A 26,038-nucleotide genomic window follows, 5' to 3' on the forward strand; every position below is an offset into this window, starting at 1 on the left:
TGAGATTACTAATTAACCCTGTCTCATCTCACAAAACAAGATCTAAAATAGCCTGCTCCCTGGTCAGTTCCATGACGTATTGTTGCAGGAAACTGTCTTGAATGAATTCCATGAACTCATCCTCCATCTACTTTTGCCAATTTGATTTGTCCAGTCTATATGAAGATTGAAGTCCTAACGATAATTGCATTGCCTTTGTTACAAGCTCCTCTTATTTCTTGACTAATACTCTGTCCACCAGTATAGCTAGTTAGGGGGCCTATAAACCGCTCCCACTAGTGTTTTCTGCCCCTTGTTATCTCTTATTTTCACCCATACTGATTCTACTTCCTGTTCTTCACAGCCAAGATCCTTTCTCACTAATGTCCTTATGTCATCCTTTACTTTCAGGGCTACACACTTCCGCTTTTCCATTTTGTCTGCCTTTTCAATAAGTCTAGTTCAATCCCTGGAATATTTAGTTCCCAGCCTTGGCCAGCATCTCACCACGTCTCTGTAATGGCTATTAGATCAAACCCATTTATCTTTCTTTGTGCCATTAATTCATCTATCTTGTTATGAATGCTTCATGCATTCAAATAAAGCCCCTTTCATTTTAACTTTTTACCATTTTGCCTGATTTAACCTTATTCATTGTTGCACTTTCACTGTTAAATTCTCTGCCCCCTCCTGTTACACTCTGCTTATTTTTACCCAAATTGCTACACTGCTCCATGGCCTTAATTTTTCTCTTTAGATTTATAAATTTCTCTTCAGTCGAACCCTCCCCTGTCTACAGCCCTAGTTATTCAACTCGCCAGGACACTGGTCCCAGCCTGGTTTAAGTGGAGACCACTCAGACAGAAAAGCAAAATGGCAACACAGCTTTCAGGACTCCCAGTCGCAACTGCCGAAGACAGTATGCATCTTCCTAACAATACCACTACTACATTCCTTTTTACTCCTCCCACTAGAATGGCCTCCTGTACCATCCGTGGTCAAATTGCCCATCCTCCCTGCAGTCTTTCTTCTGATCCATGCAGGTAGCTAGTACCTTGTATCTGTCGGACAAGGTCAAATTTTGTCACAAACAGCGGGTCTGAATGGTCACTATGGGTGGAATCTTATGAGTATCTCAGCGTTCCCGATGGCAGAACATGAAGTTGTCGTAATTTCCGCTCCTGCCGCAAATCCCATTTCCCGCACGATTTTATATTTAAATCAGCCATGCAACGACGGGCACGGGGAACACATGGGGTCATACGGAGGGGGCGACCTTTCATTGGTGGAACCCGCCTTCACTGCCCCAAGCACCATTATCGCCACAGATATAAAACATTCTGTGTTTGCAGAAGGAGCAGCAGCCTTCCTTCCATGTAAGTATCTTCAGACTAACTTAAATTGAAGCTTTTACTTAAATCAAAATTTTGTTGCCTCCCTTATTTTGTGAAAGTCATCACCAACTTCACATAATTTATTTTCCCTGCAGCAAAAGTGAGTCAGATGTCAGCCAATGCCCTCAAATTGCCTCATAGCTCCCCCATGTTGACAGCACTCAACCCTCCCTCCAGGCCCTTGCCAAATATCTTCACACAGTACTGATCGAAACCAGCCACCACCCCCACAGCTGACAAAATGCATCTTTACCATCAATATCAACCATTCAACAACCCAGACGTTCCACTCCACCCTCCCCTGCTCCTCCATGCACCCAATCAACTCCACCCTTTCCTCCACGACGACCCTCCCCTGCTCCTCCATGCACCCAATCAACTCCACCCTTCCCTCCCCGACGACCCTCCCCTGCTCCTCCATGCACTCCATCAATCCCACCCTTCTCTGTCCGACTTCCCTGCCCTGCTCCTCCATGTAGCTCCCGTCCATGCCATCGCCGCCATCCACAAAGATGATTCACCCTTGCTGATGGCGAGCCTGGAAGCAAACATCCATTCCAGTGCTGGCATAGAGGCAAACATCCATTCCAATGCTGGTGTTAGTTTAGCGGCTGAGTGAAAGAAAGAAAGAAGAGCACAGTCCCGAGACTCAACTACACAAATCAGACTGCTGCACGCCATGTTGAAACATTCGTGAACTGGGTGGCATGGGAATATCGCTCGCCATTCACTTAATCTGGCAGGTAGGATTAAATTGTAACTATGTGTAGGGTAATGAGAATTCATGTTATTTAAGTGAATGTAAAGCTGCAATCTACCACCACACTGGGGGAACCCCAGAACGCCACAAACCTGCTGCCGACTTAATTTCTCTAAAATATCCCGCCGTCGGGAATCCAAAAAACACCTCCTGCCTAATGAAATCACCACCAAATCCGCCACAGCTGACTGCATACAATTCCCTCTGTGAGACTGCCAGTGCTCACACCACAATGCAGAGCTTCACCAAGTACTGATAGAAAATTATTAAACTTTCAGTCCATTAATTATGACATTTTACAAAGACTAAAGCTGAAGATTCATTTAGCTCAGCAACCTGAGAAAAAGTAGTCATACTGATATTCGTAAACATGGTGGAGAGTCACATTCTATCAATCTCAATAACAAAATCTCCAATTGACCCAGCATCCACAACCTTTTGCAGGAGAGTGTTTCAAATTTCTACTACCTCTTGTGTGTACTAAGGAAACTAAATGAGCTTTCAAACCAATTCCCTGTGACAAAATGGTCCAGACAGTATAGAAAGAAGAAAGAATTAGCATTTATGTAACACCTTTCATGACTTCATGGCTTTGTCAGGGGGAGATCGTGCCTAACAAACTTGATTGAATTTCTCGAGGACTAGATGTCACAATGAGTGTAAAGCAGTTGATGTAGTCTACATGGACTTCAGTAAGGCTTTTGATAAGGTCCCGCATGGGAGATTGGTTAAGAAGGTAAGAGCCCATGGGATCCAGAGCAATTTGGCAAATTGGATCCAAAATTGGCTTAGTGGCAGGAGGCAGAGGGTGATGTTCGAGGGTTGTTTTTGCGATTGGAAGCCTGTGACCAGTGGTGTACTGCAGGAATCAGTGCTGGGACCCTTGCTGTTTGTAGTGTACATTAATGAGTTAGACATGAATATAGGAGGTATGATCAGTAAGTTTGCAGATGACACAAAAATTGGTGGTGTCGTAAGTAGTGAGGAGGAAAGCCTTAGATTACAGGATGATATTGATGGGCTGGTAAGATGGGCAGAGCAGTGGCAAATGGAATTTAATCCTGAGAAGTGTGAGGTGATGCATTTTGGGAGGACTAACAAGGCAAGGGAATATACTATGGATGTTAGGACGCTAGGAAGTACAGAGAGTCAGAGGTACCTTGGTGTACTTGTCCATAGATCACTGAAGGCAGCAGCACAGGTAGCTAAGGTTCGGAAGGCATACGGGATACTTGCCTTTATCAGCCAAGGCATAGAATATAAGAGCAGGGAGGTTATGATGGAGCTGTATAAAATGCTAGTTAGGCCACAGCTGGAGTACTGTGTACAGTTCTGGTCACCACACTATAGGAAGGATGTGATTGCACTGGAGAGGGTGCAGAGGAGATTCACCAGGATGTTGCCTGGGCTGGAGCATTTCAGCTATGAAGAGAGACTGGATAGGCTGGGATTGTTTTCCTTAGAGCAGAGAAGGCTGAGGGGAGACCTGACTGAGGTATACAAAATTATGAGGGGCATAGATAGGGTCGATTGGAAGAAAGATTTTCCTTAGTGGAGGTGTCAGGAACCAGAGGGCATAGATTTAAGGTAAGGGGCAGGAGGATCAGAGGGGATTTGAGGATAAATCTTTTCACCCAGAGGGTAGTTGGAAATTGGAACACACTGCCAGAAGGGGTGGTAGAGGCAGGAACCTTCACAACATTTAAGAAGTATCTAGATGAGCATTCGAAACGTCATAGCATACAAGGCTACGGGCCAAGTGCTGGAAAATGGGATTAGAATAGGTAGGTGATTGATGGTCAGCATGGACACGGTGGGCCGAAGGGCCTATTTCTTTGCCGTATAACTCTATGACTCTACGACTTCATGATATTTCTAAGTGCTTTACAGCCAATGAAGTACTTTTGAAGTGCAAGTAAATGCTGTAATGTAGGAAACAGAGCAACCAATTTGTGCACAGCAACCTCCCTAAACAGCTATGACAGAAATAACCAAATCATGTTTTTAGTGTTATTGGTTGAAGGATCAATATTGGCCAGGTTGCCAGAGAGAGCTCCCCTACCCAACTTCAAAATTATGCCATGGGATCATTTACATCTACCTGGGAGGGCAATCGGGGCCTCCGTTTAACATATCATCCAAAAGGCAACACCTCTGAAGCACTCCCTCAGTACTGCACTGGATCGTCCACTTCGATTATGTGATCAAGTCTCTGGAGTAGGACTTGAGGCCCACAACCTGACTCAGAAGTGAGAATGCTACCCACTGAGCCACGGCTAGCTTAGCCTTCCTGCATCAGGAGCAGTTGAAGCAATACTATTCACTCAGGAAGGGGCAGAGTTAGCCAAGTTTCCTCTTCCTGGATTGCCATCTGGTGACATCCGCACATCTGAGAACATTGGCTGATTGCTTGGATTGTAATGCCCTGCGTGAGTGAATAGCACACCAACCATCAAAGATGGGGAATGGTCTGTCAGAGGAGATACTGGAAAGCATTTGGCAACATGACAGCCACTGCATTGTGCCAAAGCCTGAGTCAGCGCCTTCATAGAATCTTACAGCACAGAAGGGGGCCATTCTGCTCATTCTGTCTGTGCCATCTCTTTTAAAGAGATATCCAGTGAGTCCCACACCCCAGCTGTTACCCCACAGCCTTGCAAAATTTTCTTTCTCAAGGATTTATCCAATTCGCTTTGGAAAGTTACTATTTAATCTGCTTTTACCAACCTTTCAGGCAGTACATTCCAGATCGTAACAACTTGCTGTGTTTAAAAAAAAAACTCCTCATCTCCCTTCTTCTTTTTGCTAATTATTTTATATCTGTATCTTCTGGTTATTTATTCTCCTGCCAGTGGAAACAGTTTCTCCCTATCTACTCTATCAAAACCCCTCATAATTTTGAACATATATTAAATCGCCCCTTAACATTCACACTCTGAAGAGAACAGTGCCAGCTTCTCCAATGTCTTCCTATAATGACAGACTCTGTACAGATATGGAGGCACACTTCACATAGGCCTCATAAATAACAGAATCTTGTAGATCTGCTACCTGTGCAAAAGTTACAAACTGTTTTAACTGATGATTAATAACTGCCTAATAACCTGTATCCCAGTGGTCCTTTTCCGACAACAGTTTAATTTACTTAGCTATTGAACCAGAATTGTTCTTCAAGACAAAAGAACTGATTAACACAAAGACATTCGAGTTGGCTGTAGAAGACCAGGGGAAACTTAGGCCGAGGTGCTATGTTTCTTTGTGTAGGAAGTGAGCTGCTTTTGTTTTATCCCCATTTACTGTCTCCCTGCTTTCGTGCTATCGTGTAGTTGATGTCGTTTTTAACCAGCAAACAAGCATCCCCTAATAATTAACTTTCCCCTTGAGACAGAGTGATCTGCCGTTATGAAAACTCAATCACAGAACGCTTGAAAATCAGTAACGGCTGACATTTTTGTGTTGTACTTTACTTTTCTCTCCCCATCTCCTGACTCTTTCTGGGGTCATAGGCCCCAGGATGTTCGCAACCCGTCATACAAGTGGTGGACCTTGACGGGTGAGCCTCAACAGTGAATATCAGCAGGCCACTTGACAACAGGATGCATCATATGCTACCATCTGGGGGGAGCTGAATGGCACGGTGGGTTGGCCACTGACATTTCATGTATAGCATCTGGGTTCAGATGTGCCTGAGACTGACTGGGTGGAAGTTTTCTACATTTGCCGGCCGTAAGGTCCCTACGTGAAATGAGTTTGGACTGCCTCATCCTAGTTCTGAGTGGGTATCAGTCTGTTGCACAGGATAGCTGGTGAGAGAAATGAGAGAAGCAATTTTGCACTGGTGCAGTAGGGAATGTGCTTCTGAGGTTGAAACTGAGACATGTTGTTGGAACAGTGTAGGAAGGATATATTGGCCTTGGAAGGAATTCAGCACAGATTCACCAGAATAATATCTGGGCTAAAAAGGTTAAATTATGAGGACAGGTTGCATAGACTAGGCTTGCATTCCCTTGAGTGTAGAGACTTAAGGGGTAATATAATTACAGTGTTTAAGATGATTAAAGGAGTTAGTAGGATAGATAGAAACTATTTCCTCTGGTGACAGACTGTAGAGCAAGGGGACAGAATCTTAAAAATAGAGCTAAACCGTTCAGGGCTGATGTTCACAAAAAGGTTCATGGAAATCTGAAAAACTCTTTAAAAAAAAAACTAGTGAGGCTGGGGGGTCAATTGAAAAGTTTTAAACTGAGTGGCAAATTTTTGTTAGGTAAAGGTATTAAGGGGTATAGAACCAAGGTGGGTAGATGGTATTAAGATAGAGATTGACCATGATCTAACTGAATGGCGGAGCAGGCTCAAGAGCTGAGTAGCCTCCTCCTGTTACTCTGTTACTAGGGGGAGAACTTTCCCAGACCCGAGATAGTGGGGGGGGGGGGGTGGAAATGTGGAAAAATGCATTGGGCCAGTTTTCCGACATGTTCCCACCTCTGGCCGCTTTTCCAAGGGCAGGCTAGTGCGATGTCGGGAAACTAGGCGGCAGTGGTGGGAAGGCAATTGAGCTTGCTAATGAGGCCATTTTCAGGCATCTTCACCAGACATTCAAATTTTTCAGAGGTAAATGGGACCTCCGCAGTGTCCATAACTCGGCAGCTCATTGGAGGCGAGTGCACAGTGGGAGGCCCGTTCAGCTTGATAGTTACAGCCGATCTGGCCTATACATGGCAAAAATGGCAAGCCAGCGATCATCTGTGGGCACAGGCTTGCCATTGCAGCAGTCTCTCATGGAGACCGCTGTCACGGAGAGCGCTCAGGTTAAAGTGAAGCCTTCCAGTGCCATCAGCCTCATCTCCCATTCATTGCATTGCTCCCTCTTGTTTCCCAAAGTCTTCAGCAGCACTCTCACTGCCACCAGAGTGAAGGTTGCTTGCCGCCCTCGCATTGCGGGTGCTGATTGACCCTCCCACCTCCTCAGCCTGCCGGCCGTCCCTAATTGGCCGGCTCCCGTGAGATCGTGCCTGAAGTCCCCCTGCTGTAGTGAACGGGATCAGGACCCAACACCCGAAAATTTTCAAGTCCAGTAGATTCCGTACACAGTTACTGTGAAAGGGCAGGCTTAATCTCTTGGAGTTCCTATTCAATTAGCTGTAATATGCAGCAGCTACCAGATACAGGGATAATTGTAGTTTCTTATTTCATTTGCCTGCAGGGGGTTTTGTTCTGCATAACATTTCACTTGGAATGCAGCAGAGAGAAACTGTTATAAATACCAAGGGCAGATGAAAGAAAACGTCAATTCAAAAAGTCAAACCTGAGATTGATAGAAGCAAAATACTGCGGATGCTGGAAATCTGAAACAAAAACAGGAAATGCTGGAATCACTCAGCAGGTCTGGCAGCATCTGTGGAAAGAGAAGCAGAGTTAACGTTTCAGGTCAGTGACCCGAAGATAGATTTGGATAAGGTTATTAAGGAATATGGAGCTGAGGTGGGCAAATCGAGTTGAGGTACAGAACAGCCATGATCGAATTGAGTGCCAGAACTGGCCTAATGGGCTTCCTCTTCTCCCAATGGTCCTGAATAGTGGAAGCTTTGCCCTGTGCTGTACCTGACCTCAAAGCATGATGCTGACACTGTGGGCCAATTTGAACTTGTACCGGGGCAGGGGTGGGAGAGGTTGGGGGTAGGGGGGGGGGGGAGGTTCGCGGGCCAGGAGGGGCGAAAGGCATTGGCGCACCCAGCGAAGTCTGAAATCTTGTGATCTCTGGTAGCTTTTAAAACCTAAAATCGATCCCTTGCTTGACAGTTACAGCCATCCTGTCCTTTATATGGCGCAAATGGCAAGATGGCAATAATCTGTGGGTATGGGCCTGCCATTTCAGCAGTCTCTCATGGAGATTGCTGTCATGGAGAGTGCTTGGGTTAAAGAGAAGCCTTCCAGTGCTGGTGGGGGGTCTCCAAAACGATTCCAATGGAGGTCAGTGTAATATCCGAGTTACTATACTCTTTGTACAGAATAAAGATAGTTGTCTGTGGGTTAAGGTAACTGGAGGTTATGTACAAACGTCTATTGTCTATGGCTGCCACTACAATACTCCTCACACGAGGCTCTGTACAATGGATGACATCACATCTTGCAATGATGCTTACAGTCTATTTGCATATCTACCTAGCAACAACCTACATAACATTATCCTACATCTCCCCCCAAATCTCTGACTTCATTCATCAGGTTAAGTAACACTGTGGCTTTTTCACGACTCTGCCACAACATGCTCTCCTTTCACTTGAAGATGTTTGGGGTTCAGAGTCTCTCCGTTCTTCCTCTTCATTTTCTTGTATTTGAGTGGAACTATTCAGTGACTCCAGTTCTCCATCTCGATTGTCCTCTGGGTTGTCTACTGATTATCGCATGACTGGTTCATCAACTCTCTCTGATGACTGATTCTCTTGCATTTTTTTCCATTTGTTTCTTCTGTGGAACTGGTAACAATGATCTTCTGTTCCTTCTTATCATACCCTGGTCAATTTGGACAATGTATGATCTTGGAAATGGTGATTTCTCTATCACTTTTCCATATCTATTCTGGTCATTAACCCAAACTGATTCTTCAGGTCGGATGACTGTCAGATTTCTCACTCTGTAGCGTCTATCATAATTCTCAGCTTGAATTGACCACTCTCTATCCTCTCTCTCCCTTACTTTTTCCAAGTCTTCTGCACTAATTTGTGGCTTTAATGTACTTGGGAGTATAGGAAGTTGTGTCTTCAATCATCTTCCCATTAATAATTCACACGGGGCTAACCCATTCTGAAGTGGGGTAGATTGATAGCTTAATAGTGCCAGGTTGAAAATCTTTGTTTTTCTTCAGTAACATCTTCACAGTTCGTAGACCTCTCTCAGCTTCTCCATTGGTCTGCGGGTACCTCAGTGAACTGTTGACATGAATAAATCAGCATGTTTCAGTAAACTCTTTGAAACTTTCATTCACAAATTGAGACCCATTGTCAGATATCACAATATCTGGAATGCCATGTGTAGCAAAAATTTCTCTTAAAGATTTGATCACAGCCTCTGAACTTTGGCCCTGTAGTAGCTTAACTTCAACCCATCTCAAGTAATAGTCAGTGACAATAAGGAATATCTTCCCTTTATGCTCAAAGTGGTCCATTCCTAGACGCTCCCATGGTCTGGATGGAAACGAAGATGACATAAGCTTCGCTCTCACCTCTTGTCTGGTAGTAGCACATGTGGTGCATTTGGTTATCATTCTTCAATATCTTTTGATATCCTGGGCCACCATACTGTGTTTCTGGCTCTTGCTCTACATTTAATGATCCCTAAATGACCTTGGTGTAATTTCTCCAAGACATCCAATCTTAAAGATCTTGGAATGACCAATATTTTGCCGTAGACTGACAAATCATCCCAATACTCAGATGACCTCTTTCATCATGATATTTCCTTAAAACGGGGTTATGTGTCATATATGCTGGCCACCCATTTTAACAATATTGTCTTATTCTATCACATACCTCATCTTCATTCTGCAAGTATCTGATTTTACTCAGTTTTTTAGCTGTTGCTGGAAAATTCTCGGTTATTGTTAAAGCAAAGACTTCTACTTCCTCCAGAAGTAAAACATCTCTTGCTTCAGGTTCTCCAATTATTGCTCTTGATAGCACATCCCCTGTTACTTGTTGTTTACCTGGAACATATTCAGTCGTTGAATTGAACCTCTTTAGTCTTAGTCAAAATCTTTGTACCCTTGGTGGTAACTTTGCTCTTTCGAATTCAACAACGCCACAAGTGGTTTGTGGTGGGTTTCAATCTTAAACTTAAGGTCCAATATGTAGTCCGAAAATTTTTCACATGCCCATGTTGCTGCCAAAGCTTCCTTTTCTCAATGACTGCATATCTCTGTTCGGTTTCAATTATCGGCCGAGAAGTGCAATACACAGGTCTGCGTCTTCCATCCTTCTGGACCTGAAACAAGACTGCACCTAATCCTGTTGCTGGTGCATCTGCCACAATTATGGTCATTAGCTCTGGATCATAGTGCACTAACACCGCTGACAATGTGAACATCTCTTTGATTTTCTCAAAGGATTTTTTCTGGCTTTCTCCCAGTATCACATATTACTGCTCTTTACCAGTTGTTGCAAGGGTGCGTTTATAGTAGCTAAATTTGGTAAGAATTTGCCGACTTGATTCACCATTCCCTTGAATCTTTGTAGTCCTGTTATGTTCTTTGGTTCTGGGAAATCTTTTATTGTCTTCGTCTTCTGTGGATCTGCCTATCAATTATGTGACCAAGGAACTTCACTGTTGTCTGTGAAAATACACACTTCTCATTTAACGTGAGACCTGCCTCTTCTAGTCATTGTATACAGCTCTTACCCTTGTGTCGTGTTCCTTCTGACTTGCTCCGTGAATTAGGACATCATCCAAGTGACAGTTATTCCCTCTAATCCTTCCAGGATTCTTGACATCATTCTCTGAAAGATGTTCGGTGCCGATGTTGTACCAAATGATAACCTGTTGAAACAGAATCTCCCAAATGGTGTGATAAATGTTGTCACCAAGTTAGACTCTTCATCCAACGATAACTGTCAAAATCCACTATTTGCATATAATTTTTGCTAAGCTTTCATCCACTGATGCCATTGGGTGGATCTCTCTCTCTTTCTCTCTACTGCTTTGTTAAGTTGAGTGGAATCTACACACATTCTAATGGATGCATTTGATTTTTTTACTGGAACCAAACCAGAACACCATCTAGTTGGTTTAGTTACTGCTAATATCACTCCTTGGTTCTCCATTGCTTCTATTTTTTTTAACCTTTTCCAGGAGTGGGTGTAGGACCTTTCTCAGTGTAAATAAACACACAGACTCCACCTGTTTTCTCAGACTTATGTGATATTCTGTCTTCATTTTCCCAATCCTCTTAAATAGCTTTGTGAATTCAGCCCTAAAATATCTTGGTTGGTTCTCTTGTCCCTTAATTTCTTCTACCTTGCATATCAGTTGAAGGTCAACACTTGCCTTCCTGCTGAACAATGAACAACTTTGATCTTAATAATACACAGCATTTTGGGAATTTCTTATTCTTGTATCTTAATGTCATTATCAGTTCCCCTATAACTTTCAGCTCGATGCCTCCAGGCCCAAGTAGCTTCTTGTTTTTTGTTCTAAAGCTTCCCTTCTTTAGCCATGGTTCCCATCTGATAGAACAGAAACCGCTGCTCCCATGTCTAACTTAAAGCTAGTTTTATTTTCTCCTACCATGATATCTGCTGTCCAGCAATTTTTATTTGCTCCTTGTATTTCTCTTAAAAGAGTTTCAAATGTTTTCTCATCTTGTACCTTGTTTGTTCTCTTGTTTAAACGATTTGTCCCTTTGCTGGTCTGCAGCATTTGCTTCTTGCTGCAACACATCCACTGGAAATGTCCCTTTTTACTACAAAGGAAAATTCCCCTCCCTGGCTAGGCAGTTTTCCTACCAATGTCTCTCTCAGCCACACATGCTTACCTGGGAGCAGAGCAGCGACTGGCTGACCTGCGAGGAAGCTGATCCAGAGCGGCGGCTATAAATAAAGAGCGGGGCTCGTGGCCTTTACTTGCCTGGGAGCGGAGCGGCGACTGGCGGACCTGCAAGAAAGCTGATCCGGAGCGGCGGCAGGCTCCCTGTGTCTCTCAGCGCGCGCTAAGACTCGAAAGAGGAAAAAAAGACTTACAATGACATCACGGGAAATCTGCAAGGTGATTGGTTGGGTAAGTAACAGCTGTTAGTCAATTTAAGTAGCTTAAAAAAAAGGGAAAGTTTTATTTTGTTTGAAAAAAGACCTCAAGTGATAAAGTGAGTACTACTAGTGTTTTTTTTAAATTCGTTTAATTTAGACTGTAGTGGGTAGTGTTTGGAGTAGAACAAGGCCCCTAGTGTAATTAGTATTTATTAAAGGGAGTAACTAATTAATCTAAAGGTAAGTCATGGCAGGAGAGCTCACACCAGTGATATGTTCCTCCTGCGCTATGTGGGAAATCAGGGATGCTTCCAGTGTCCCTGACGACCATGTGTGCAGGAAGTGTATCCATCTGCAGCTACTGACTACCCGCATTACGGAGCTGGAGCTGCGGGTGGATTCACTGTGGAGCATCCGCGATGCTGAGGATGTCGTGGATAGCACGTTTAGCAAAGTGGTCACACTGCAGGTAATGGCTGCAAAGGCAGAAAAGGGATGGAGTAGTAGCTGCAGACAGGTAGTGCAGTAGTCACCTATGGCCATTCCCCTCTCAAACAGATATACCGCTTTGGATACTGTTTGGGGGGATGGCATCCCAGGGGAAAGCAGCAACAGCCAAGTCCGTGGCACCACGATTGGCTCTGCTGCACAGCAGGGGAGGAAAAGGAGTGGAAGAACTATAGTGATAGGGGATTCTATCGTAAGGGGTACAGATAGGTGTTTCTGTGGCCACAAACGTGACTCCAGGATGGTATGTTGCCTCCCTGGTGCTACTGTCAAGGATGTCATGAAGCGGCTGCAGGACATTCTGAAGGGTGAACAGTCAGAGGTCGTGGTACACATTGGTACCAATGACATAGGTAAAAAGAGGGTTGAGGTCCTGAAACAAGAATTTAGGGAGCTGGGTAGCGGATTAAAAAGCAGGACCTCAAAGTTTGTAATCTCTGAATTACTCACGGTGCCACATGCTAGTGAGTATAGGAATAGGAGGATAGAGCAGATGAATACATGGCTGAAGAGATGGTGCAGGAGGGAGTGCTTTAGTTTCCTGGATCACTGGGTCTGTTTCTGGCGAAGGTGGAACCTGTACAAGTTGGACGGGTTGCACCTGAACCGGAACTGGACCAACATCCTTGCTGGGAGGTTTACTGGTGCTGTTGGCGGGGTTTAAACTAATTTGGCAGGGGAATGGGATACAGAGTGGAGGTACAGTAGGGGGTGATGCTCAGAAGAGAAACTGAGTCAGTCTGGCAGGCAGAGCAAATACAGACCTGTTAAGGCTGTGAAGGCACAATTGAAAAGTGCAAGGCTGGATTGCATCTATTTTAATGCAAGGAGTCTTACTAGTAAGACAGATGAATTGAGGGTGTTGATTAGCACATGGGATTATGATATTGTTGCTATCACAGAGACATGGTTGAGGGAGGGGCAGGACTGTCAGCTCAGTACTCCAGGGTATAGAATCTTCAGGCGTGACAGGGGAGGGGATAAAAGAGGAGGTGGCATTGCACTGTTGATCAAGGAGTCAATTACTGCAGTAAGGAGGGATGATATCTCAGAAGGTTCTTCAAATGAGGCCATATGGGTAGAACTTCAAAACAAAAAGGGGACAATCACTTGGCTGGGAATGTACTCTAGGTCTCCAAACAGTCAGGGAAAGATAGAGGAGCAGATGTGTAGGCAAATCTCAGAGAGGTGTAAAAATAATAGGGTAATAATAGGAGGGGATTTCAACTTCCTTAATATCAACTGGAATAGTCTTAGTGTAAAAGGTTTAAAGGGGGCAGAATTATTAAAATGCATACAGGAGAGCTTTTTGAGGCAGTACGTAGAAAGTCCTACAAGAGAAGGGGCAGTACTGGACCTAATCCTAGGGAATGAAGCTGGGCAAGTGGTAGAAGTGTCGGGGGGTGGGGGGGGCATTTCAGGGATAGTGACCATAACTTTGTAAGATTTAAGGTAGTTATGGAAAAGGACAAAGACGGGCCGGAAATCAAGGTACTGAATTGGGGGAAGGCCGATTTCAAAGTGATAAAACAGGAATTGGCCAAAGTGGACTGGGAGCAGCTACTTGTAGGAAAGTCTACATCAGACCAGTGGGAGTCATTCAAAGAGGAAATAGTGAGGGTTCAGAGCCAACATGTACCCGTTAAGGTGAAGGGTAGGAACCAGGGAACCCTGGACGTCAAGGGATATAGAGGATTGGATCAGGAAAGAAAGGAGGCTTACGGCCAATTCAGAGTGCTGAGAACAGCGGAGCCACTGGAGGAGTATAGAAAGTGTAGGGGGATACTGAAAAAAGTAATTAGGAGAGCGAAGAGGGGACATGAAAAAACACTGGCGGGCAAGATAAAGGAAAATCCTAAGGTGTTTTATAAGTATATTAAGGGCAAGAGGATAACCCGGGAAAGAGTAGGGCCCATTAGGGACCAAAGTGGCAATCTGTGTGTGGAGCCGGAATGATTACTTTGCATCTATGTTCACTATGGGGAAGGACGATGTAGGTGTAGAGATTAGGGAGGGGGGTTGTGATATACTTGAACATATTAGCATTGAAAGGGAGGAAGTATTAGCTGATTTAGTGGGCTTAAAAGTGGATAAATCCCCAGGCCCAGATGAGATGTATTCCAGGCTGTTATGTGAGGCAATATGGGAGGAGATAGCAGGGGCTCTGACGCAAATTTTCAAATCCTCACTGGCCACAGGAGAGGTACCAGAGGACTGGAGGACTGCGAATGTGGTAACATTGTTCAAGAAGGGTGACAGGGACAAACCAGGTAATTACAGGCCAGTGAGTCTAAAATCAGTGGTTGGGAAAATATTGGAAAAAATTCTGAGGGACAGCATTAATCTCCACTTGGAGAGGCAGGGATTAATCAGGGATAGTCAATATGGCTTTGTCAGGGGGAGATTTTGTCTAACTAACTTAATTGAATTTTTTGAGGCCGTGACTAGATGTGTAGATGAAGGTAAAGCAGTTGATGTAGTCTACATGGACTTCAGTAAGGCTTTTGATAAGGTCCTGCATGGGAGATTGGTTAAGAAGGTAAGAGCCCATGGGATCCAGGGCAATTTGGCAAAGTGGATCCAAAATTGGCTTAGTGGCAGGAGGCAGAGGGTGATGGTTGAGGGTTGTTTTTGCGAGTGGAAGCCTGTGACCAGTGGTGTACCGCAGGGATTGGTGCTGGAAGCCTTGTTGTTTGTAGTGTACATTAATGATTTCTTCTTCTTTGGCCTCCTTATCTCAAGAGACAATGGGTAAGCGCCTGGAGGTGGTCAGTTGTGTGTGGAGCAGCGCCTGGAGTGGCTATAAAGGCCAATTCTAGAGTGACAGTCTCTTCCACAGGAGCTGCAGAAAAATTTGATTGTCGGGGCTGTTACACAGTTGGCTCTTCCCTTGCGCCTCTGTCTTTTTTCCTGCCAACTACTAAGTCTCTTCGACTCGCCACCCTTTAGCCCCGCCTTTATGGCTGTCTGCCAGCTCTGGCGAACACTGGCAACTGACTCCCACGACTTGTGATCAATGTCACAGGATTTCATGTCGCATTTGCAGACGTCTTTAAAGCGGAGACATGGACGGCCGATGGGTCTGATACCAGTGGCGAGCTCGCTGTACAATGTGTCTTTGGGGATTAATGATTTAGACGTGAATATAGGAGGCATGATCAGTAAGTTCGCAGATGACATGAAAATTGATGGTGTCGTAAGAAGTGAGGAGGAAAGCCTTAGATTACCGATGATATTGATGGGCTGGTAAGATGGGCAGAGCAGTGGCAAATGGAATTTAATCCTGAGAAGTGTGAGGTGATGCATTTTGGGAGGACTAACAAGGCAAGGGAATATACAATGGATGGTAGGACGCTAGGAAGTACAGAGAGTCAGAGGGACATTGGTGTACTTGTCCATAGATCACAGGTAGATAAGGTGGTTCGGAAGGTATATGGGATACTTGCCTTTATTAGCCAAGGCATAGAATATAAGAACAGGGAGGTTATGATGGAGCTGTATAAAATGCTAGTTAGGCCACAGCTGGAGTACTGTGTACAGTTCTGGGCACCACACTATAGGAAGGATGTGATTGCACTGGAGAGGGTGCAGAGAAGATTCACCAGGATGTTGCCTGGGCTGGAGCATTTCAGCTATGAAGAGAGACTGGATAGGCTAGGGTTGTTTTCCTTAGAGCAGAGAAGGCTGAGGAGGGGAGATATGATTGAGATATACAAAATTATGAGGGGCATTGATAGGTTAGATAAGAAACCTTTTCCCTTAGCGCAGGGGTCAATTACCAGGGGCATAAATTTAAGGTAAGGGGCAAGAGGTTTAGAGGGGATTTGAGGAAAAAAATTTTCACCTACAGGGTGGTTGGAATCTGGAATACACTGCCTGAAGAGGTGGTAGAGGTAGGAACCCTCACAACATTTAAGAAGTATTTAGATGAGCACTTGAAACGCCATAGCATACAAGGCTATGGGCCAAGTGCTGGAAAATGGGATTAGAATAGTTAGGAGCTTGATGGCCAGCAGGGACACGATGGGCCAAAGGGCCTGTTTCTATGCTCAATAACTCTATGACTCTATGGCTCTATACTACATGCAATTCGGTGTTGCCGCCTCTGGATGCCTTTCCCGCCTTGTGGGCTTTTTGGCGCCAGTCTGTTCCGCCTTTTTCACAAACTCCGCTGAGTCTAATATCTTCAAGATCGGAATCTCCCCAACCCCTTCGGACCATGGGTCGGTTATATTTTTTAACCTCCCACTGTCTGCTTAGCTGAATGGCTTTTTGTAAACTCAAGTCTTCGACTGTAGCTGATCTGACAGCGCATCGTCAATAACCCTAACTACCATCCTTTCTCAAATCAATTCCTCATGCAAGCTTCCATACTCGCAATCTTCAACGCTCTTGTATAGGTTGTTAATAAATGATTCAACACCTTCCCCTTTTCTCTGTGTTCACTTATTAAATTTTGCCTGTTCAATGATAAAAAGTTTTCTGATTTTGAAATATCCTTTCATGACTTCAGCCTAAGTAGCCTGCTTCTCATCGATTCCTTGGGTTATGAGAATGTCGTCTGCACACTCCCCCATGGTATATAACAAAATACTGACCTGTTCTTTGTCTAGTCTCTGAGCTAAACCTGTCACAGAATGGTACCTCTCGAACCTCTGGAGCTATTTCAGCAACGCCTCAGCTTGGTTCAGATCTACTACCCGCTCGAAGGCCTCTGGCAAAGGCAATGAATTTTTCTTCATCATCTGTTTTTTTGATGTTTTTTAGATGTTCTTGTTTCTTCTCTTCTACAATCTCTTTTCCGCCATCATATAATATCTGGGTTACTATACTCTTTGTGCCGAATAAAGATAGTTGTCTGTGGGTTAAGGTAATTGGAGTTTATATACAAACATCTATCATCTATGGCTGCCAGAACAACACTCCTCACATGAGGCTCTGTACAATTGGTGACATCACATCCTGTAATAAAAACAAGAAATGCTGGAATCACTCAGCAGGTCTGGCAGCATCTGTGGAAAGAGAAGCAGAGTTAACGTTTCGGGTCAGTGACCCTTCTTCGGAACATCCTGTAATGATGCTTACAGTTTATTTACATATCTACCTAGCAACAACCTACATCACATTATACTACAGTCAGGGGAATGCGAGACCTAACGACTCGAGCTCCTCCCAGCTCCCTCAAGGGATCCTCCCAAAGAACTGGAAACGTTACTCAACTTGGCCTCTTCTGGCTACTGTCCCTCATCCCGCCCGGTTTGCCAGTACATTGTAATTTTAACCCATCCCTCATATACCGCTGCTGCCAGGCAAAGGTTAAAATCAACCCATGTATGCCTAACATGGGAAGTGTTCCACTCCTGAACACTAGCCCTCTTTACCTTGATGAGCACAACATTGTTAAAATTCCATCTTCATCCTTGACCTCTAATAGAGTGGTTGGGAACCCTCAGCCATTTTTGTATCTTCTTCACCAAGGGTACTGAGGCTAAATGTTGCACCCCATCTCCTCCTGTACCTCCACCCACCCCCAACAATTGCTGCCACCACTAAGATTAGCTGCTTGTGCACAGGTTAGGCATGGGCCCTGGTGTGCGTGGCTCAGCACCACTACAGTACACATATAATCAATAGGTGAGTTAACAAACTAACAATTCCTGAAAGAAAAAACTTAAAACTGATATCAGGAATTTCATCACACAAAAAGGGCTCCCAGATAGGGTAGTAGAGATAACTGTCTTAACAATGAGGGTAAGCATAAGGTTTTCTGGGATAGATGAAGTGAGATGAACAAATTTGCCTTTCTCATCTATAATCATGATCTTGTGACCTCTTTTCAATGGGGGGTCATTAATGGGATGTTTATTTAACTGAACTATTTTTTCCTCACCCTCAGATAGTTCATTGTGAAGTAAATGCAAACATTTCTATCCTGCCATCTTGGCCTTTCATTTCCGATGAGTTGTTTATCTTGTTCAAATTTGTTTTGCACCGTGTCTCTCTCAGTCTGTCGACAAGGACTTGTTCACTCTCAAAGCATGGCTGTAGAATTAAAAAGCTACAAGCAAAGATGATAAAATACTGCATGGAACAGTATGGTTCCTAATGAGAGCAGGATAATGTCAACGGTAGTTCAATCTGATAGCTTCATCTCATTGGAGGTTTTAACTTATAAGGAAAGTCATATTCCATTAAGAGACTAAATATGTTATATAGAGATTTTTTTATTCTTTCATGGGATGTGGGCATCGCTGGCTAGGCCAGCATTCATTGCCCATCCTTGAGAAGGGCAATGTAGAGTCTGATAAAGTAAACATTGGATATAGTTTGTTGAAGGGTGTGAGCCTAGTGAGCTGAATGCTCTTGCATCTCATGGTAGAAATAGGGAGGTCACTTATTACTTGGAAGGTGCAAGTCTAGCTGGAGTAGTGGAACAAACAGATCTCACGATACAAATGCACAAATCATTAAAGGTTGTGACACAGGTTAGCATGGCCATAAAAAAAGCAAACAAAGTGCTCGGCTTTATTTCCAGAGGGAGAGAATTGAAAAGTAGGGAAGTTATGCCAAACCTGTATCGAACCTTGGTTAGACCACACTTAGATGACTGTGTGCAGTTTTAGTCACCATATTATAGAAAGGATATAGAGGCACTGGTGAGAGTGCAGAGAAGATTTACAAGGATGATATCAGAAATACATGGGTATACATAACCAGAAATCATGAGCAGGCTGTGTCTCTTTTGAAAAAAGTCTTCGGGCTGAGCTAATAGAGGTCTTTAGAATTATGAAAGGTTTTGGTAGAGTGGATACAGAGAGAATATTCCTACTTGTGGGGAAGAGCATAACTAGAGGCCCTCAATACAAGATACTCACCAAGAAATCCAATAGGGAATTCAGAAGAAACTTCTTTACCCAAAGAATGGTGAGAATGTGGAACTCGTTATGATGAGTAGTATTTGAAGCAAAAGGTATAGATGCATTTAATGAGAGGCTAGATAAGCATATAAGGGAGAAGGGAATAAAGGGGTATGATTATAGATTTAAATGAGGAAAGATGGGAGGAGGCTCATTGGAGCATAAATGCCTGCATGGGCTGGTTGGGCTGAATAGCCAGTTTCCGTGCTGTATATCCCATGTGTGTATTCCTATGTATGTAAAACAAAGATGCCATGCCAGTGAGTAAAGTGCTAAATGGTCCAGAATATTACCTAACACTACATGGCCAAACTATTGAGATCTCAGTCGTACAATGGTCAATGGTCCAGTGATCAAGAACAGGAAGCCGAACTGATACCCAGCCCGCGTTTCCCCGACTGTCCCAATCTCCAGCCCAGGCCAATATAGCACAAAACCTGACACCTTTCTAGTCTATGTAGGCCACTCAGTTACAGTGAGACTCGCTCATTTCTGGTTTAGTAATGCAATCTGTTTTCCCCTTCCAGTTCAACTCCACAAGTTTGTGATCAGTCTCATTCTTTCTGATTGTAAATCTGGTTGCTCATATTTGCACTCTTTAAGCAATATCTTTACTTCGGGAAATGAATGATTCACTTGCCCTTCTGATTTGTGTGTTATGCTCCATTATCCCACTGTTTCCCACTGGTAGATCCCTTCAGTGCAATATGTAAAGTTGTAACTGCCTTGGCCATCTGTGCAAGTTACCTTGGGCAGGCTTCAGGCTATCCTTTGCAATATTAATGATCCTAGGTCCTCCAGGCTGCATATCAGAAGAATAGTTCACTGTTCAAAGACCATAGACTTTTGAATTTTATTTTTAAAAGATATATCTAGCTGTTTCAAAACTCTGCAAAATTCACAGTTCAGTACTGAACTAGCAATAGATCAACCTCTAGTCAGCAGCACAAGCCAATACAGTCATTATCTTTCAACACTAACATGTCTCCTTTCTCTCTCGCCACAGCCCTATTTCTCTAAGGCCTCCTTGATTGTGTTTGATCAATGCAGAAATGGATTTGAAGAGAAAACCAAAAGTGGGATTCCAGAGAAAAGGTCTTTGTTCTGGAGGAATACAGTGATGGACACAATGGCACAAGGTTTGCGGCAGAGATGAAGATCCGAACTCCAGACCATGGAATCCAGTTGATGAATGGGCTACAGCACTCTGTGTATCTCTATTGGCAGATTGGGGATTGATCAACTATAATGCATATGCATTTCAGGCTGACTGCACTTAAAGTGTGTTGAATGAGCACATCATCTCCTTAAACCTTCCAATACATTAATCTTAACTCAAGAGTCTACATGTCAGATGTGTAATGCATTCCCAGAATTCATCAGCGCCAGTGATATGTTTGCCTTGTTCCATTTGACGCGGGGCACATCTTTGCCTTTAATGAAGCGTGAGACATCTCATGCATCGATTTAGCCATGAAACCTACATCCCCTCAATAGGAACGCGGATGGGTGGAGGTTGCTAGTAGGGATCTACTAAGTCTTTAAATGATCTGAAGGGGATATTATTCTACCTTTTGGAACAGCGAATCAGAACGTTAGGAACTATTGGGTTTGGCCAAGTTATCCCTCTATGTAGGAGGTGCGACACTTTGCAATCTTTGGCCAAGTTGTGTAATTTTTTAGTTCGACAGGACAACCCTGGAGCACTGCCCTTGGGGGCTTCTTGACTGACCAACATGGTGCTGCCACCACCCGACAGGCGCCACGTGTGTCTCTCCACCATTGTCATCATGAGCAGCATGGCCTTCATGGATGCCTACCTAGTGGAGCAGAACCAGGGGCCAAGGAAGATCGGGGTCTGCATCATCGTCCTGGTTGGAGACATCTGCTTCCTGATTGTGCTGCGGTACGTGGCAGTCTGGGTCGGAGCTGAGGTAAAGACCGCCAAGCGCGGCTACGCCATGATCCTCTGGTTCCTGTACATATTTGTCCTAGAGATTAAGCTCTACTTTATTTTTCAGAACTATAAGGCTGAGAAAAAGAACACGGACACAGTTGCACGCAAGGCATTGACCTTACTACTTTCCATCTGTGTGCCTGGACTGTACCTCATCTTGATTGCCTTAGACAGCATGGACTATGTCAGGACTTTCAGGAAGAAAGAAGACCTACGAGGACGTCTCTTCTGGGTAGCCTTGGACTTGCTGGATATTTTGGACATTCAAGCCAATCTATGGGAACCACACAAGTCTGGCCTTCCGATGTGGGCAGAAGGCCTCATGTTTTTCTATTGCTATATACTCTTGCTTATTCTGCCATGTGTCTCTCTTAGCGAGATCAGTATGCAAGGTGAGCACATAGCCCCTCAAAAGATGATGCTATACCCTGTTTTGAGTCTGGTAACCATCAACATAGTCACAATATTCATCCGGGCAATTAACATGGTCTTGTTTCGAGACAGTCGGGTTTCAACTATATTTATTGGTAAGAACATCATTGCTATTGCCACCAAGACTTGCACTTTCATAGAGTATCAGAAGCAGGTCAAGAATTTTCCAGAGAACGCAATAGCTCTCGAACTCCAGCAGAACTCCATCCCACACAATCAGACCATCCACGAAACGCAAGCTGTCCCACATGATCAAACGCCAACCAGGGAAATTGTAGATACATGACAGCAGTGTGGTCAAACAGTGAATGATGTCGCAGGTAGTTTCCAACGGTGGCCTGGGGAGTGGAGGTGGAGAGCCAGTTGGAAGGAGACAATGCCAAACTTCGGATAGCACAGACAGCTGCCTGCCCGAAAAGATTGCATGGATGGGCTGCCGATGATTTGTATTCGCCTCCTCTTGTGCTTCCCTCCTTCTATTGGTCTCCTATCACCAGGCTCTTGCTACATCTCAGGTACAATGTAGAAACAAGAGTTTGAAAGGAACTTTAGGATGGTCCCAGAAACTCTTCAACATATAATGAATATTTGGCCTGGAACACTATCTTGGAGCCACCAAGAGAGGCTGCAACACAATGTTTTTTCATAGTCAATGGTACATTGGATATGCCATTCTCAAGACACAAGATGTTTGAGTCCAAATTTCTAATGTATGAATTAATGTGTTTATTATAATGCTGACTGTTTTACAAACATATTTTGAGGTCCAACTGTATTTTCAAAACAGAGTATTTAAATTAGTTCATAAATTACATTTCTGTCAAAGTTTAAAGCAAAAAGAAGACTAGAGAGGTAAAGGAAGGTAATGAAATATGTTTTGATATGTGACAGATTGCCCTGAATCATTGCCTTTTTCTGTTTGGGTAGTTATGCTTCATGTGGTATCCTTTACCTCCTTTGCATTTCCATGATCAGTAACTTAAACCTGGAGTTCTGCAATTCTTGTGAAATCCTCTCTGGTTCTTTGATTTGAATCATTCTCTTGTAAGCTGTCATCCTGTGCTATTGTGCATCATGTAGAAGATATTGGAGTTAGGCTCCAGCCTAAATCACTAGCAAGTAATGTTTTGTAACTCTCGCAAGCAATAGGCCTCTTTTTTTAAGCAAAAGACAACATTGCTAAGGTTTAAACACATACATCTTTCATTTCTATCTCAAATATATGTTATGACCCCCTCCTTTCAATGGACAGTTCTCTTGAGGATGCACTGAATTGAGTCTCAACCAATCACGAGTTTGAACCATGACACCATTCAGCAGAACTGTCCATTTGATAGGGGTGAGGAGAGATCATTGGGCAATGATGTGAAGCTGCTAAAGGAATTGACCACCACTTTTAATAAGCAGCCATTAGTTGTTAGATTTTATGAAGCATGTTGTCAGACTAAGGTTCGTTTTGGAAGAAAAATATGACAAAGCAAAGCACTTACTTAATCTTAAGCACAGGAGGTATATGTTTCAGAGATTCTGTGCTGTGTTTGTTTTACATTCTCAATCTGTCCCTGTCATTACTAGGCAAACAGGTACCCCCATGTCAATCTCTGAGGAGACATTCCCCATCAGGCACTCAACTGCAAGATTCAGTTCAATTATTTTGGCTGTCCATTATTTGTCTTCGGGTGGAGATAAGTAGAAAATGAGTTTTTTTGCTGAAAACAAAATAAAAGATACTTGTCTGACAAACACTGTGGGCCTGATATTTAAATACTAAGAGGGTCCTCGTGGGTTGAATAAGAAATCAAGTGAGACAGCAGAGCTAAAGAATGCATTTGTGGTATGGTTTGGATTTTGCTCGTTAACCTAATCGATTCTGTATTAAATATCCTAATTGATTCGCAATAGAAAAATAAAAATTTGGTAACCCAGTCATGATTTTACTTGTTTAAAATAACCATGGCTCAGAGGGTACCCTTACCTCTAGGTGAGAAGGTTGTGGGATCAAGCCCCACTCCAGTGACTCGAGCCCATGATCCAAGCTGGTCCAGTGCAGTACTGATGAGGTGCTGAACTGTTGGCGGTGCCATCTTTTGGATGAGAGGTTAAACCAAGGCCACGACTGACTACTTCGGTGAAGATAAAAGATCCCATAGCACTATTTTAAAGAAGAGCTGGGGAGTCCTTCCTGGTGTCCAGGCTAATACTTATCCCTCAACGAACGTCAGTAAAACAAATTATCTGGACATTTTCACATTGCTGTTTGTGGCAGCATTCTGTTGTGCACAGCAAGCTGTGTTTCCTATGTTACATGGTGACTACAAAAGTACTTGATTGGCTGTAAAGCACTTTCGAACATCCAGAGGTCGTATAAAATGCTATATAAATGAAAGTTATTTGTTAAAATAGTGAAAAGAATGACTTGATAAGTGCCGCTTCACCATATCATCCAATCACATAAGTCTGCTATAAACTGAAGCTTTTATTTCATTGTATTTCATTTTTTGACTGTTAATTATATTTTAGTCTGGTCTGTCATAAATATCAAGATATTTATTTTGTACCTATGCATCTTTACAAAGAGATGTTTTCAGCTGGCTCCAGAAGATTTTATATGCCATCTTGAAAATCCCCATTGGCAGAAGGAAAGTTGGAGATTCTAAGCAGGCAAAGCAAAGACAATTATATATTTCCATCACAGAACAGGTCTAAATTTCTCCTTTTCTGGATTTATGTCACTGTGAATATTAATAAAAATATATAAAGTTATCAGTACCAGCATTCAACCTTACCACCAACAGCTAGTAACTAATGAAGGTATCTGCCAGTTTTAAGATCTATTTATGATAACAGCCTCAATGACTCACGAGATAGAGATGTAGATTTGTTGGCATTGATTTGAGGGATATGGAATCTGACCAACGTACAACTGACATTCCATTTGAATTACCACAGAATTTGCAACACAAAAACGGGCCTTTCATCCCAGCAGTTCCATGCCAATGTTTATGCTCCACATGATCCTCCTCCTAACTCCATGAGCACATCCTTCTATTCCTTTCTCCTTCATGTACTTACCTAGCTTCGCCTTATCTAAATGCAACAGTAAGAACAAATATCATCCAAAGGTCACAGACCTGAAACGTTAGCTCTGTTTTTCTCTCTATAGATATAGCCTGACCTGCTGAGCATTTTCCAGTGTTTACTGTTTTTGTTTCCCATTACATCTGCCTTTTCTCCAGTAATGTCCAGTCTGCCAATCTAGCTTTGCCAGCGAGGGCAAATGCCACGGTTACGCACAGGGTAGTAGTTATTTATAGAAGATATTTGGTTCCAAGACTAATTTGAATACATGGACTACCCATTTAGCTAAAAACCTTTATTCTGCACCAACCAATGGCAATAATTAGATTGATGTATAAATCATCTCATTTTGCACTTATAAACTCACATTCCTTCTACTAATACAAATTGCAGATTTAAAGAGGTAAAACATTTTAAGGACAGCATTTTTTTGTTCAAGGTACGCTGACCAAAAGTTCTATGGTTATAAAAGACATTCATTACTGTCTTACAAAAGAACTTTGAGCTTCTCGCCCTAGCAGATGCCAGTATTGTAAATGATGGGCAGGAAATGTTAGGAATTCACCTTAACAGAGGCCACAACCTCATGCCAGCCAGTGAGTAGATCCCATCACTAATTCAGACTACCCTGAGTACTTTGGGGTACCCAGAATAGGTAAATGGTGATAGACACAGAGCAACATTGGGAATAGGAATAGGCCACTCAGCCCCTCGAACCTGCTATGCTATTCAATTAGATCATAGATGGTCTGTACCACTCCTCCATTTACCTTGCTTAGCTCCATATCCCTTGATCCTCTTACCCAACAAAAAAATCATAAATTTCAGTCTTGAAAATTCCAATTGACCCCTAGCATCCACAGCCTTTAAGTAAAGCCAATTCCAGATATCTATGATCCTTTGTGCGGCAAAAGTATTTCCTGATCTCGCTCCTGGGTGGAGTAGCTCTTATGTTAAGATAATGTCACCTTGTTCTTGATTACCACAACAGAGGAAATGGTTGAACATTTTAAACACCTTGATTAGGTCACCCCTCAATCTTCTATACCCCAGGGATTATAAACCAACTTGATGCAGCCTGTTCTTATATTCTGACCCTCTGGGGTCAGATGACTCCACAACTACTCCCAGACTGGTCTGAAGTTGTAGCCTCCATTCAGATAGGTTGCAGTTGGGTTCTGCCAATGAGTGGCAGCAAAGCCACCTACAGGGAACAGGAGCCACAATGGCAGGTCTCTGGAGGACAATTTTTAGACAATTTTTTTTGTTGTAAATAT

General features: G+C 43.4%; 1 protein-coding gene across 4 annotated transcripts in view; it reads left to right on the forward strand.

Moving 5' to 3' along the window:
• The window catches only part of LOC137373508 (transmembrane protein 121), a 75,778-nt gene extending 51,730 nt beyond the window's left edge, over positions 1–24,048 (forward strand). For 2 of the 4 annotated variants that reach the window (XM_068038379.1, XM_068038378.1), the window contains one exon: positions 20,301–24,048. In XM_068038379.1, coding sequence (XP_067894480.1) covers positions 21,031–21,969 — 939 coding nt within the window. In that variant the 5' untranslated portion in view covers positions 20,301–21,030 and the 3' untranslated portion in view covers positions 21,970–24,048. Of the gene's footprint in view, positions 1–7,431; positions 7,561–20,300 lie in introns of those variants that run through there. The other 2 variants (XM_068038381.1, XM_068038380.1) reach the window with 2 other exon arrangements.
• The last annotated feature ends 1,990 nt before the right edge of the window (positions 24,049–26,038 follow it).

This window comes from Heterodontus francisci, chromosome 9, assembly GCF_036365525.1.
Source record: "Heterodontus francisci isolate sHetFra1 chromosome 9, sHetFra1.hap1, whole genome shotgun sequence".
Taxonomy (NCBI): Eukaryota; Metazoa; Chordata; class Chondrichthyes; order Heterodontiformes; family Heterodontidae; genus Heterodontus; species Heterodontus francisci.